The sequence below is a fragment of the Ochotona princeps genome, chromosome 32, assembly GCF_030435755.1.
Source record: "Ochotona princeps isolate mOchPri1 chromosome 32, mOchPri1.hap1, whole genome shotgun sequence".
Taxonomy (NCBI): domain Eukaryota; kingdom Metazoa; phylum Chordata; class Mammalia; order Lagomorpha; family Ochotonidae; genus Ochotona; species Ochotona princeps.
In genome coordinates, this window is record NC_080863.1 from 4,778,617 (window position 1) to 4,792,550 (window position 13,934).

The following is a 13,934-nucleotide window of genomic DNA, read 5'->3' on the forward strand; positions in this document are numbered from 1 at the left end:
CTTCATTAAAAAGAAAAAGATGGAAACTTAAAAACATTAACTAGAAACTTCTTTCTTATTTGAAATGGATTTTGTGACACTCAAATGAAATCACAAAGCAGAGAGAACTTTGGGAATTTTAAGTAGCTTCATTACATAAAGTATCATTAACATTTATAAGCATATGCAGACATATTTGAGCATGAAAACAAAAATATGCAGAAATTTAATTCACACCTTCTTGGTTATACAACTGTAGTTAAAACATGACAAATGATGGTAGCACACCAATTTGCTTGTTTTAATTTGTTTTGATAACATGGGCATTAAAAGCATATGCTGGCATTACCAGACTGCAAACAGGGACAGGGGATAGGGAAGGAGAAGAAACATAATGTAAGATTGATTTCAAAGCACATGGTCAGTGGAAATACAACAGGATGGAGAGGAATAGGGAAAGTCAGACATAGAAAATTTGGCTAAGGACTGCTGGAGTCACTGGAGGGAAACTGAAGAGGGTGAGCATATAATAAGAGGAGCGTTTAGGAGGCCAGGAAGGATGAGCAAGGAAGAAGGAAAGAGAGCAGTTATTTCTCATTCTCTGATGAGGAACTATTTGTAGTCATGTGTACTTCCGAGAGTTCATGGATGGAGAAGCATTTGGTCTAACCATAGTGGCAAAGAAGCTGCTCTCCCCTCCCAAAATTCCTCAGGTCCATTACTGAGTTGGATTCAAGCTCCTAACTGCAGTGTGCAGCTGATGAAAATCTGGGAGAGGCATGGAGGCTGGCTTAGGGGGAAGATTCTCATGGCGCTATGTTCCTACTGCTGGACTCTGCTCCAACACTGGCTGGCTCAGTTACAGGCGTTTGGAGTCTCTCTTCTCTCTCTCTCTCTCTCTCTCTCTCTCTCTCTCTCTCTCTCTGCCTTTCAATTAAGAAAACATAAAAGTTTGCATAAAAATTGAATTAAATGAAAAGTTTATTTTGAGCTAGTATTTTGAAATTCAAGCATTTGTGTTACAGCATGCATTTTCCAAGAACGTTTTGAAGATTGCTTATATGCATCCATTTTTAATTTTTCTTTTGGGGCCACACTAAACGTATCCTGTAATTCCATTTCCATGATCACTTGGAAGTACCTGGATCTGTGATTTTATGTGTCTCAGGATTACTGGGCAGTGAAAATCTCTGATTCTGAGTAGAATAACTGATTATTAAGCAGTTATTTTTCAAAAACTATCTTAATCATTTTACAGAGCACCACTGTCAGCTAAGTATTATTTTATCCTTTGGGTACGGAGGCCTTGAAACTGAAAGATTTATTTAGTTGAAAGGCCTAGCATGGCGGGGCAGAGATAGAGGGAAAGATTCTCTCTCCACTCTCTCACTCCTCCTATAGCCAAAGCAGCAGGGTCTGGGACAGGTTGAAGCTAACAGCCAGAAACCCCATCCTTATTTCCTACACTTGTGGTGGGGGCACAACCATTGGAACCACCTTCCCCTGCCTTTCCAGGCACGTTAGCAGGAAGTTGGACTAGAAGTGGAAAAACCAAGACTCCAACCATCCCTCCAACTAGGATGTCAGAAGCAAGTTAAGCCATGAGAGACTTAGAAAGCTGAGGCTACCTGGAAAGCCACAAAGCAAATTTATGGCAAAGCATTTGTTTGTTGCAACCATCATGCATAGTTTGTGATGACCAGATTCAATTAGAACCATTAATATCAAAACTAAAAGATTAGTATATGATGTATAGCAGTCAAATTGTTTCCATATTGAGTTACAGACTGGAAAAAAAGACTAAAAATATCTTGGTATCTCAAGGCTTTTTTTTTCCTAAGTGACAAATTACATCATTCTTTTTTCTGACCTCAGTGCTTAAAACACTAGACGGATACCCATTCAAGATAAGCACAGCAAAGACCGAGGGAAAAAAAAATATGAATCAATGAATGAAAACATACCTTGCCCTGCTGTAGGGAAGTAAGATAAACCAATACTAAACAAATATGCATTCTTTACCCAAGGGAAGATGAATAATAATCTCCTAATTTTAGCTTATGTAAAACTTTCAATTTAAGACCATCTTAAATTTAGTTTTTGACTGTTAACTCTAGACAAATAGTTTTTAACATTTTGCTTTGTTTTTCTTACTCATTTCTAATAACTTTTTTACTCATCAAAGATTTTTCAGGTTTTCAAATCCATCTTTCAAATATGTACGTTCTAGCGAAATCAAAAGACAAATTTAAATCCAGTAATTTGATGCCTGGCTGAATTAACACAAGAATAACAAGAAAAGGCTCAATCAAGGTGCTTTGTCAACAGGAAAATCCTGCCTTGACTCTTTCCTCACCCTGTAGGAACCTGGACTTCTTGAGAAAAAAAAAAAAAAGTCTGAAGATGGAAAGCAAAGTCATAAAAGAATATCCGAGGTAGATTCAGAAGTCTGATTTGCTTTCTTACATTTATTATGGTCTGAATCAGAGCTTGGAAGACTGTAGACTCACTGCTCCATCCTATTCAACTCAGGAGGTAAGAGTGATTTTTTTTTTACACCCTTGCATGGTTAGAGTTTAGTCTAGATACCTATAGATCATCCTCAATTTTGACTTGGCCTTCAGCAGTGCCTGATACAATCACTATCTCTTTAAGAAAGAGCCTACTGGTCCTTTGGTTTAGAATGTTTCTTTTTCTTCAAAAGAGAAATCTGAAGCTCTTGTGAAATGGTTATATTGTTGGATAAGAGTCTAAGTGGACAGTGAATTTTCTGTCTGGAGTCTGTTACTTAGGGTTTTATTTGTCATTAAATGTTTGACATTCTTTCTTATGAAAGACAAATGGTTATTTCCTGCAAAATCAAAAAAAAAGGATTATATAAAATTATATAAACATCAATTTAGATAGTTGGTTCCAAAAGAGAAGATTGGAGTTTCTGGTGCTTACTGAAACAAAGAAGCTGAAAATTGTTTCTTCGTTTATCCAACATCTCATGAAAAATTGAAACTCAAACTATCTTGGGCCATGGACAGCGGTGGTGACCCCAAAACTGTGTGGGAGGGGGGTGTGGGAGAAAGAAGCATCTTTTAATGATGCTTGGTTTTCTCCTTCCCTGCTCCCCAGGAGTGGGAGTAACCTGTTGATCTTCCAGGGTGAGTGAGCAGAGATCCCCTCAGCATCTTTGGCTGAACATCTAAGAGCAGCTGGAATCTGATTTGCCTCACTCTATAGCCTGAATACGAACCTTCCCCCAAGACCGGCTGGTATCCACCCAAAGGATGCTTAGGTAAAACAAGAAGTGATGTGAACACCCGAATGATCACATTCATTTGACCGACGGCATTTCTTTTGCAAGGAGCACAGTCCTTGAAGTAATTTAATGATGGGTTGTGTGGATTCTTACCAAGAACGTTATGTTTACATGACTCAGTGGTCCTCATTTAAACAAATTAACACTATTGATGGAAACTAATTACAGATAGACTGGTGAATCAAAAAATTCTGGTGCTTTATTAAGTATTAACTAGTTATTTTTGATGTGGAAGTTTGGGCGATTCCTTTCTTTGAAATGAGAAAATATCCCACGAGGAATATGTTTGCTGGCTTCATGGATTCGCAAAGGGGCTTTAAAAACTATCCCATGCTTGAAATCTTGCTCTTGATGGTTGCCTTCTCTGTAAACTGGCTACCACGCAAAGGAAAATGTATCACGGTGTTTATAAGGTGGACAGAAAATTCCAGTGTCTCATCTTTAACGCTAACATTCTCATTTAGTACAACAGCATAATTGCCAGATGTCAGCCTCCCCTGAAATAAGTACCCTGTGCCTAACATAAATGGCTTAGAGAACACGCCGGGAATGTCCACCCACACAGACCCAGGGGAAGTAACAGCGGTACTCTAAGCGCTGCCTGTAGCACCCGGGTCATTTCCATGGAGAGGATGGCTCAGAGAATCCCTCTGTGGTACCTCCGGATAAGGCCTATTAGAAATGATCAATCATTGTAATGTCCTCAGGAAAACAGAGCAGGGAGCGAGCTACTTTGAGACAAGACCACGTATTCCCTAAGCACAGGCATCCGAGCAGATGACAGAAATCTGCCCATCCAGGCCACCGCCGCCCGCACAGCTCTGTTAGAATTCAATAACAGTTCAATGTTGACTCCAATATGAAAATCCGTGAACTGCTACCTGACAGCACAGTTACACAGTGCTAAATGCAGCATCAACAGGCTGAGAGGGCGAATCTCACTTTTCTTTTTTAAAGACTGAATTGCTCAGTGTGGTTGGAGGTGATGATCCCACAGGTTTAAAGGCTCCGGAGAGGGGCAGGGAAGGGTTTCTCCCCCTTCATAGTCCTAGTCTGGGCCTCAACGCTTTAGACAAACAGGAAGCCAGAAATGCCTCGCATCACAGCAGAAAAGAAAAAAAAAAAGGAAATTTAAAACATTTCAATTTCACTTTATTTTAGAATGAATGCATGCATTTGACTCACTGATGCCCCCCCCCCCCCCCCCATAAAGGTACCACATGTATTTTAGCAATGCGAAAGAGGTTTAACGATTTGGTATTTCGGCAAGATGTGTACATCACAAAGGTGCCCAGGTCGTCCCTGGGTGTGTAAGTCCTCTGAAAGCTCGAACCTCCTCCCTCCTCTCCGCGTGGGTGCCGCCCCACGTCCACCCGCAGGGCCTGGGAGCCTTGAAGGCGCTGGAGAGCGCGTTCCCACGCTCCGGCAGGGTCGGAAGGCCGCGGTGACCCCCCAAGGGGCTTCTTGGGGGCGGCTCGCGGCCGTCCAGCCCCGCCCCGGCTGGGGAGCGTGGGAGCGCAGCCGCGGCTAGAAGGGCTTGGTGGAGGCATCGCAGAGGATGCGCGGCCGCGGCTGGGCTCCGAGGCGCACAGAGAAGCGGGGCGCTGGAGGGAGAGCACCAAGGGGCGTCCCCCGGGGGCCCTCCGAGCACGGTGCCCACGCAAGGGCCCAAGCCTGCCACTTACTTGATGTCTTCCCACACCTCGGGGCCGTAATTGCGGATCACCAGCAGCTCCAGGGCGTGATTCACGAATCCGTACTGCGGGCACGGGGAAGAAACCGGGGCGTCAGCGAGCGGCACGCTGTAGGTGGGAAGGGGCTTGGAGGCCAGATGGTTGACGCGGGCTCCCCCTGCGCTCCTGGAACCTTTCGCCCCCATCCCCGGCCGGCTCAGCTCCATTAGGGCGTACCCTGTCCTGCATGGTGACTGAGCCTTCACCCCAGCCCCATCAGTGGCAGAGGCTCGCCGTCAACCATCCGCCCCACCCCCATGCCATCCTCTTAGTCTGGATCACCTGTCACAGCGCAGGGCAGCACAGGGACACGCACCCGGAGCCTGTCCGCCCACCTATCCTGAGCTTCCCACACCCACAAGGGCCTGCAAGACCCGAGAAGACCCCGCACTCCGGCCGCACCTTCCCTTCTCCATCTCGGGAGAAGGGCATGTCCTGCGCACAGGACCCGAGGGGGAAGCAAAGGTTCCGATCGCCTCCCCCGCGACCCCTCGCGTCCCCACCTCCCCTTCCCGTGCGCAAGGCAAACAGTGCAGGCGGCTCCGGCGGCCGGCGGTGCGCTCCCTCGGCCCTGGCGGCAAGCTCCCCCGGCGCGACCGGTTCCATCCGGCAGCCAGGCCCGGCCCGAGTCGTGGGGTGCAGTTCTGGCCCGCTGCGTCTGAAAGCACTCACCATGGTCCCTGGCGCCCCGAGTCCGGGAGGCAGTCCCCAGGCAGAGGCACGGTCGAAGGGGACGTAGGCAGCAGCAGCTGCAGCAGCGACAGCGCAACCCGGCCGGGGCGGCAGCACCGAGCTGCAAGCCAGCGCACCAGCCCCGGCCGGCCCTGATTGCCAGCTCTCCCCAGCCAATGGCGAGTCGAGCCGCAGGAGGCCGGTCATGGCCCACGGATTTCCAGCCAACCAACTCCAGAGGAGGGAATTCGGTTGCTCTAGATGCTGCTTCGCTCCAGTACCTTCCCACCCCCGCCTGGCGACAAGGCCTTCGTTTGAGGCCGTAACAACGGGATGGAAGAGAGCCCTGGCCGTTTCCCCTGTATTTGGGGCTGGAGAGATATACCTCTTGTGGTTCCCCTAAATGTATTCTTATGTAGAGATGTGCCCTCGTGGATAGCAAAAAATAAGGAGAGGGTTACGTTGCCGCACACAAACCTTAAAAGGCATCTACCCCTACAATCAGCAGCCTCGTCGTTATCATTGCCTTGCAGATACAAGATTCCTTTGTGCTATGGTCCTTTAGCAATGTATGGCAAATTATAAGTCACTGAGACCACCTGAAATTTCCAGTTACAGAGTTTGGTGAATAAGAATGGTCAAAATCGGTTCTGCCTCTTTGCTAGGCGAGACAAGAAGATCCCACCTTGTATTGGTCGCACTTTGTTCCCTTGCGGTTTGGGCGTGGTGGGTTGCACAGGTAGTCGACCCATGCCAGGACTCCCAGGAGGTTTGAACTCTAAGACTGGTGCCTTTCCCTGTGTCTCGGAGGAGACAATGTCCAGTGCAAAGCATGTAGATTTTCATGACCGTCTTCACCAGGCTACATTCTAGCAGGCATTTGGATGGGCTCATGCTGAGCCCCAGCACAGCCTTAAGCTAAGAAAGGATCAGGTGTGGTCAGTAGTTGAAAGCCTTTGTGCCTGAGGCGTTAGGGACCACAGTGGAGAAAGTCGTAAGGTACCAGAGGAGTTGCCAGTCAAATGGACCTAAGGAAGAGGATGACATTTTAATGAATATTTCCTGCAGCAGAGCTTGATGTAAGCAGTAGGACAGTGAGGTGCACTGGTACCAGCAGCAAGAGACAGTACGTTGAAAGATAATCCATAGAGAACTCGTGATCAAACAAACAAGCAAAATGACCAATATCTCAGACGTGGCAGTCAGTGGTGGAATCATTACTTTCACACGCGATGTAGCAGCATACACATGATTAAAATGTTGTTATTTACTGGGATCTTCAGTTTTAACCATGGATGTACAGAAACGGATATTGCTAGATAACACCTATGACACAGGAAGGTAATTGTCATTGTGTTGGTGTGAACAGCAAAATGGTGTTCAAGCAGCAGAGTACAGGTGGCTTCCGTTGCTATAAGCACCATTTCTGGGAGTTTGGCATGGTTGTTTATTTAGAGCCAAGATTTCCCCTTTATGTGGGGTAACCTGTTTTGTATGAGATTTTTTTTTTTCAAGATAGATGCAACCATTGTAACAGGCCAAACCGACCTGTTTGGATTTTCTCATCTTGCCTGTCTCCAACCTCTTTTAAGCAGTGCTGGGCCTATCCAGGGTCTCGGTTTGGAATGTTCTGCAAAGCGGGTTATTGCCTGGGGATGAATGAGAGGGCAACTCCACTCGAAGGAAGATGCTAGGTGAAACGGAGGTGGATGCTCCTGTCAACACACACGCATGCTCTCTCCAGCTCACACTTCAGCCCCAGCATGCCAACTGTGCTAGAATTGCTTATGCATAGATGCATTCCATATCCAAAACCTATTTCCAATTGTACTTTTAACACTCTGTTTCCTGATCGTGTCACAACCACTTGGAATTTGCTTGAAGTTCTATTCACCAAATCACGGCTGCCCTTTGCTTGATCCACAGGATTCTACAAACAGTACAATATCCGTCGAAACAAGAGTGCCCACCAGGCACCGAAGTGCCCTACCACCAGGTCACTAACTGCTTCACCATGCACCCTGCCTGTCATTACACCTGTTGGCCAAGAAGTCTGGAAATGGTATCACACTTGTGATACTTAAAAGAATTGATGCAGAGTGCTTATTGGCAAGAAGTATGATATTTACATGACACATTCTGGGATGTGGTCTGGATCCATGGGAAAAGGGAAAGAAATGAAACTCTCAAGCATAAAGATTCCTGAAGAGATGTCATTCAGATTTCCTTTTTTGCTTGCCAATTAACTGTCAGTTTAGCCACAGGAAATGGGTGTTTTTAACATCAAAAGAAACGCTGTTAAAAATTTTTTTAAGAGAATTTATTATTTATTTGTTAGGCAGAATTCCCATGATTCACCCCCTGCCAAATGCTTATAACAGCTGAGGCAGTCAAGGACGGGAAGTCAGGTATCAAGGACTCAATCAAAACTTCCCCCAGTTGGCCAGGAGACAACCTCTTGACCATCATCTTCTGTCTCCCGGTGACATCAGCAGACGGCTGGAATCAGGACCCAGAATCCAGCCGTGAACAAAGCATCCTGATGAGGGATGTGGGCCCCCCCAACAGGCATCTCAACCACTGCATTAAATGCTCACTCGCAGATGTATTGCTTCACATGAGTTTTCAACACCAGATTTTCGAAAGTGTTTTTTTTAAAGATTTATTTATTTTTATTGCAAAGTCAGATATAATACCTAAGAAGCCGTTGAACTTGACTGGACAATAAGATGCTGGACTCTATGTTTGGTATATGCTTGCAATGGGGGAATCTCAACTGAACTTGAACTGTGGTTATGCAACAAGGTGGAGGAATCCACCATGGTGGGAGGGTTTGGGGAGGGGTGGGGAGAATCCCAGTATCTATGAAACTGTGTCACATAATACAATGTAATTAATGAATTAAAAATAATAAATAAATAAAAAAGAAAAAAAGTCAGATATAGAGAGAGGAGAAAAAGTAGAGGGGGAAATTTTCTATCCATTGATTCACTTCCCAAGCGGCTGCAGCGTCCAGAGCTGAGCCAATCTGAAGCCAGGAGTCCAAAGCCTCTTTCAGGTTTCCCACAACGGTGCAGGACCCCAAGGCTTTGGGCCATCCTCAACTGCTTTCCCAGGCCACAAGCGGGGACACCGGGAAATGAACCAGTGCCCATATGGGATCGCTGTGCATTAACGGCCAGGACTTTAGCCGCTAGGCTATCGCACTGGACCCTAAAATGTTTTTCTTGCTGTAAGTTGCATAAATGAACATAATATCAGTTATATGATATCTAAAAAGCATTAGGTAGTGCATTAAAATAGTGCGCTTCTTAAGCTATGTTCAATTACAGATTGAATACCACGGACATAAAAGAAAGTAGAAGAAAGTGAAAACCACTAAAATGTTTAATTTATTTGAAAGAGTGACAAAGAGAGAGAGACAGAGAGGGAGAATGCACTTCCATTGTCTACTTCATTTTCTAATGGACGTAAAAGAAGGAGCTGGTGCTGTGGCGACCTGGATCCAGGAGCCTGGAACTCCATCCTGGTGCCCCACGTGAATGGCAAAGGCCCACGTGCTTGGGCTGTCTTCCGTTGCTTTCCCAGGCACGTTAGCAAGTGTCTGGATCAGAAGCAGAGCAGTGAGGACTTTGGCCATCACTCTGATACGGGATGCTTGTATCACAGAGGTGATGTAACTGACCACACCACAACACTGCCCCTTTTTAGGTTTTCTTAATTTAAAGAGTGATATTAGCTTCTGTGGCACGGTGGTGAGTTACTCTGATTCAACGGATCATTTTTTTTTTTAAACCAGTCGATAAAGACACAATGTTGGGTAGTTATTTCCTTTACTTAAACTACAACTTTCTGACTTGTACACAAGATGAGAAAAATAATGAGTCAATATGCACTATAGCTGAAAAAAATAAAACAAACAAACAGAAAAACTACCAACTCTCTGTTATTATAGGCACCAGGTGTTTAATGCAGGCATGCTGCTCTGAGTGCCATGTGTGAAAGACACAATGTTGTTTAAGTAATATCATTTCTGAGGTTGTTGCTGTTATTGATGCGTTTGGCATCCATAATTATTGCATTTAAACAGCCTTTCTAAACCTTTGAGAAATGTCATCTATCCGTTTACAGCTAATGCCAGGAGTGGTGTTCAGAAGAAAGCACTGAGATGCGATTATAAAGAAAACGCCTGCATCTGTTTTGCCCACTGTGTGCATGGAAAGGCAACCCACAGATGTCCACTTTTTTGGGGGGGAGATTAAGGGAGAGATAAAGGGAGAAGGCCCACCCAGTCTCCCACCCATCCCAGGTCCCTGATGTGGGGCACGCTCCGAGGGTCTTGCTCAAGTGGTTTGGATAGTTCAACAGTTATGCATGGCTGCCAATCTTGCCATTCCAAGCATGATGAGGTCACTGCAGAATCCACTGGCTGACATAGTCCACCTTAGAGTCCCCAATTGCCTAGTTTTTCACTGCCAACATATGCCTGGGGTGGTTGATTGATTTGTTCTGTCCTCTGTTGTGGTGCCAGGTATCCTCTGCAGGTTTCGATAGACGGCCATCTCTTCCATGTGTACCTGGTTATGCTCTCCACTGCTCCGTCTGAGCCTCTGAGGAGGCTCGGCTCTGGCACTTGCACTGCATGGCAGATCTTGGGATCTGAGTCTGGCAGTTCGATTGGGGAGATCCCAAAAGGAACTTTGTCTGAGGTGATCCCAGACCAGATCCTTGTGTGTACTTCTACTTTATGATAATGATGATGATGACGCTGCCTGAGCTACTACAAGATACCATGAAACAACCTCTCTGCCAGTTTCCTGTAAGCATTGGAGGGCTGTGCAGCACTCTTAATAACTGTGTGGCCTTAGTCACTGCACGACCCTTGCTCTCACGTGTATGATGACCAAGTTTCCATTGCTTGGTCAAATCAAGTTTTAGAAGAGAAGTTCACAAAGTGGCAAGAATCTGATCATCCTTAACACCTGATTAGGTTCGTTATATATATATATTTCAAAGATTTATTTTATTCTCATTGGGAAGTTAGATATACAGAGAGGAGGAGAGACAGAGAGGAAGATCTCATGGTATTGATCTATCTTCAGCAAGAATCCAGTAAGTTCTGTCTAGCCAAAGTTTCCTATACCCTTGATGCTTCCTCTTGGTCATTTCCTATCCTACGACTGCCACGTTGCTGCTTGGTTCTGAATTCCCACTTGCTACTGTTGATTTCAGAATTGAGCCTAATCTCTCGGTCACATTGCAAGACCTCCCTGCAGTGAACTCTGTGCCTATCACAGAGATCCTGAATAATATCTTTTTTGTTTTGCTTTTAAACAAATATGCCCGAATAACTTTGACATTAATGGAAGCATTGAGTGGCAGGTGAAAATCTGTTAGGAAATTTCTTGCCAACATCTCCTTTTCATATCCTGAGTCTTATATATATAAATTTTGGTGTTGTTGTTGTTACAAGTCAAATGCAAATCTCACTAGAGGACACAACTGAATTATGAGTTTTTCTAACAAATAAAACATGAAGAAAAATTTTCAAACCAAATTTTCTATTAAACAGTTGACTTGGATGATGTAATTTTTTCTCAGGGGTCTTCATCTGCACAGTAAAAGTTGAAATCAGCCCATGCCATTTGGATAAAATCTTACAGGATATTAGTACATTAGGAAAACAGATTTTTCATTAAAAAGACACTTAGAATGCATTTTGAATGACCCTTAGGGCTTCCTGTGTCTCTACAAGTGACAAATGAGACAACGAATCCTAAACGAATTTAGCCAAGTTCAAGGAGCCATGAAGCCTGATCCACGTCGGAATCACTAATGCCCTATGAAGAATAGAGTGCAAGACAAAATTTGTTCCATTGCTACCTCAGTATTTAAGTGTATTTTATCCCTGAATAAGCTCAACAGGTGATATGGTACTTTCTACACACTGTCTTCTCTGATTTTTCCATGACATAGGTATTGTTTTGTCTGTTTTGCATGTGAGGACATCAGAGACCTGCATACTGTTGAGGGTCACCATTTATCCCATTGATCCATTTCAGATCGCTGACTGGAACTTTAGCCACTAGGCCACTGCGCTGGGCCCTCGGATCGCTGACTGGGAACCAAAATCACCAGCAAGTGCAATCTGTTGGAAGGTAATTAGATGTGCTGCCGGTTGACAGCTTTGAACGTTGGGAGAAATCATAATTTCCTTGTCTGTAAAACAAAGACAAGATAAAGAGTAAGTTATGTGATTTTTAGACAAGATGTGATGAGTTGATAGAAGTGAAGCATTTTATATACAAATGAAACATTGTATATATAGTACAATTTAATTCGCATTATACTTGGCTATTTTTGTCGTATGAACTTCTGTTTCAATTTTATGAATTTCAAACATTCTTCGTACAAGAAAATGGCATGGAGATTGAACAATGGGATTTGTAAAACCTCTGATATTGGACCCTACCTTGAACAAGTTGCTGATCGTTTGTAAAAATCAGTTCCTTCGGGCCTGGCCTGGTAGCCTAAAAGCTAAAGTCCTCGCCTTGCACTCATTGGATCCCATATGGGCTCTGGTTCTGATCACAGCAGCCCTGCTTCCTATGCAGCTCCCTGCTCGTGGCCTGGGAAAGCAGTTGAGGACGGCCCAACACCTTGGGACCCTGCACCCGCATGGGAGACCCGGAACAGGCTTCAGACTCCTGGCAACTGGCTGGTGCGGCCGCTCGGGAAGTGAATCATCGGATGGATGATCTTGCTCTCTGTCTCTCCTCCTCTCTGTATATCTGACTTTCCAAAAAAAAATTAAAAATTAAAAACCAACTGCATTAATCAAGCTCTTAAAAACATCAGTTTCCTCCCCTGAAAACAAGACAATCGTGGAAATGAAGTGTCACCACCTCATGAAAGCCCATGTTATAGTGCTTGACATATGGTAAACATGCATCGGATTTAAGAATCATAATCCCTTTATGCACTTTTCTTGTAAAACTGCGAATATTCCATTTTCACATGTGTTGTGTTTGAGTCAAAATGATTTGCCAAAGTGCCATACAGGCATTATAGACAGTACAAGCCAAGGTTCCCTGTTCCTTCTCTTTACGATTCCAACCCCACAATCAGCAGCCAAAGTCAGCAGAAGAAGAAAATCGACCCGCCATGGAGTATGTTTTCCTATTCTTCCGAGATCGTATGCGTGAAACTTATTGCACTGGTCTTCTTTCCTCTTTGTTCTCTATTACTTTCATTTCCATCCCTGCCAAGAGATCAACTTTCAAAGTCCACAGAATTATTTTTACAATTTTCAAAGCTATTCAGACCAACATTGTTTTTTGGACTGCTATGAAAATCTGTGACTTCCTCAGTCTGATCCTAGCAAAAAAAAAAAAAAAGGTTTTTTTTTTAATGGAAATTAGGGGTGTTTTCATGTAAAAGAAGATGAAGAAGAAGAGGAAGGGAGGAGAAATATGGAGAAAGAAGAAGGATGGAGGGAGAGAGGAGGGACCAAGGAGAGGAAGGAACATGAAGGAGAAGCAAGAAGAAGGACAGGGAGGAGTAGGAGCAATGATGGAGGAAGAAGAGAGGGGGAGGGGGGAAGAGGACAGGGAAGAGGGGAGGGGGGAAGAAAGAAGAAAGAAGGAGAGGAAGGAGCAAGATGAGGAAGAGAAGGAGAGGGGAGTGGAGGTGGGTCTTCAGCGGAGCATCCCTTGCTGGAGTACCTGACGACCTCTGGGATCTTTCTCCTGACTCAGGCTTCTGCTAGAAGGCAGCAGAGGGGGCTCCGTTTGGGTTCCTGCCGTGCACCTAAGAGAATTCAGTTCCTGGCTGCTTACTTGGCCCCAGGCCAGCCCCTTCCTGGCAGTTGGGACTATTTAAGAGTGAGTCAGTAGGTGCAAGCCGTGTTCCTCTTTCTTTTTCTCCCTCTTCATTGTCTCTCTGCTTCTTACACAAATAAAAAACATTTTTTTTTTTAATGAGCAGTGGAGTTAACTTTGATTTGACTCTTCCTGTGCATGTAACATGAAATGTGCCAAGATGGCTGGAACGATGCCTCTCTCACCCAGACAATATGTTCACATGCTAATCCCAGAGCTCAGTTGGCAGCTTAATTTTAGCACTCCTGATCATGAAATTCACTTAACAGAAAGTCTCTCACTGTTCTTCCAGACATATCCTACCCCAGACCACGCTGTGCTCCTGTTCTCCAACCAGCCATACTGCGTTTCACTGTGAAA

The 13,934-nt window shown here is 44.8% G+C and overlaps 1 protein-coding gene across 1 annotated transcript in view; it reads right to left on the minus strand.

The window, feature by feature from the left end:
- The window catches only part of GUCY1B1 (guanylate cyclase 1 soluble subunit beta 1), a 43,461-nt gene extending 37,508 nt beyond the window's left edge, over positions 1-5,953 (minus strand). The window contains exons 1-2 of the mRNA XM_058657551.1: positions 5,695-5,953; positions 4,975-5,048 (exon numbers count right to left, since the gene is read on the minus strand). Coding sequence (XP_058513534.1) covers positions 4,975-5,048; positions 5,695-5,901 — 281 coding nt within the window. The 5' untranslated portion in view covers positions 5,902-5,953. The remainder of the gene's footprint in view (positions 1-4,974; positions 5,049-5,694) is intronic.
- Between the last annotated feature and the right edge of the window lie 7,981 nt (positions 5,954-13,934).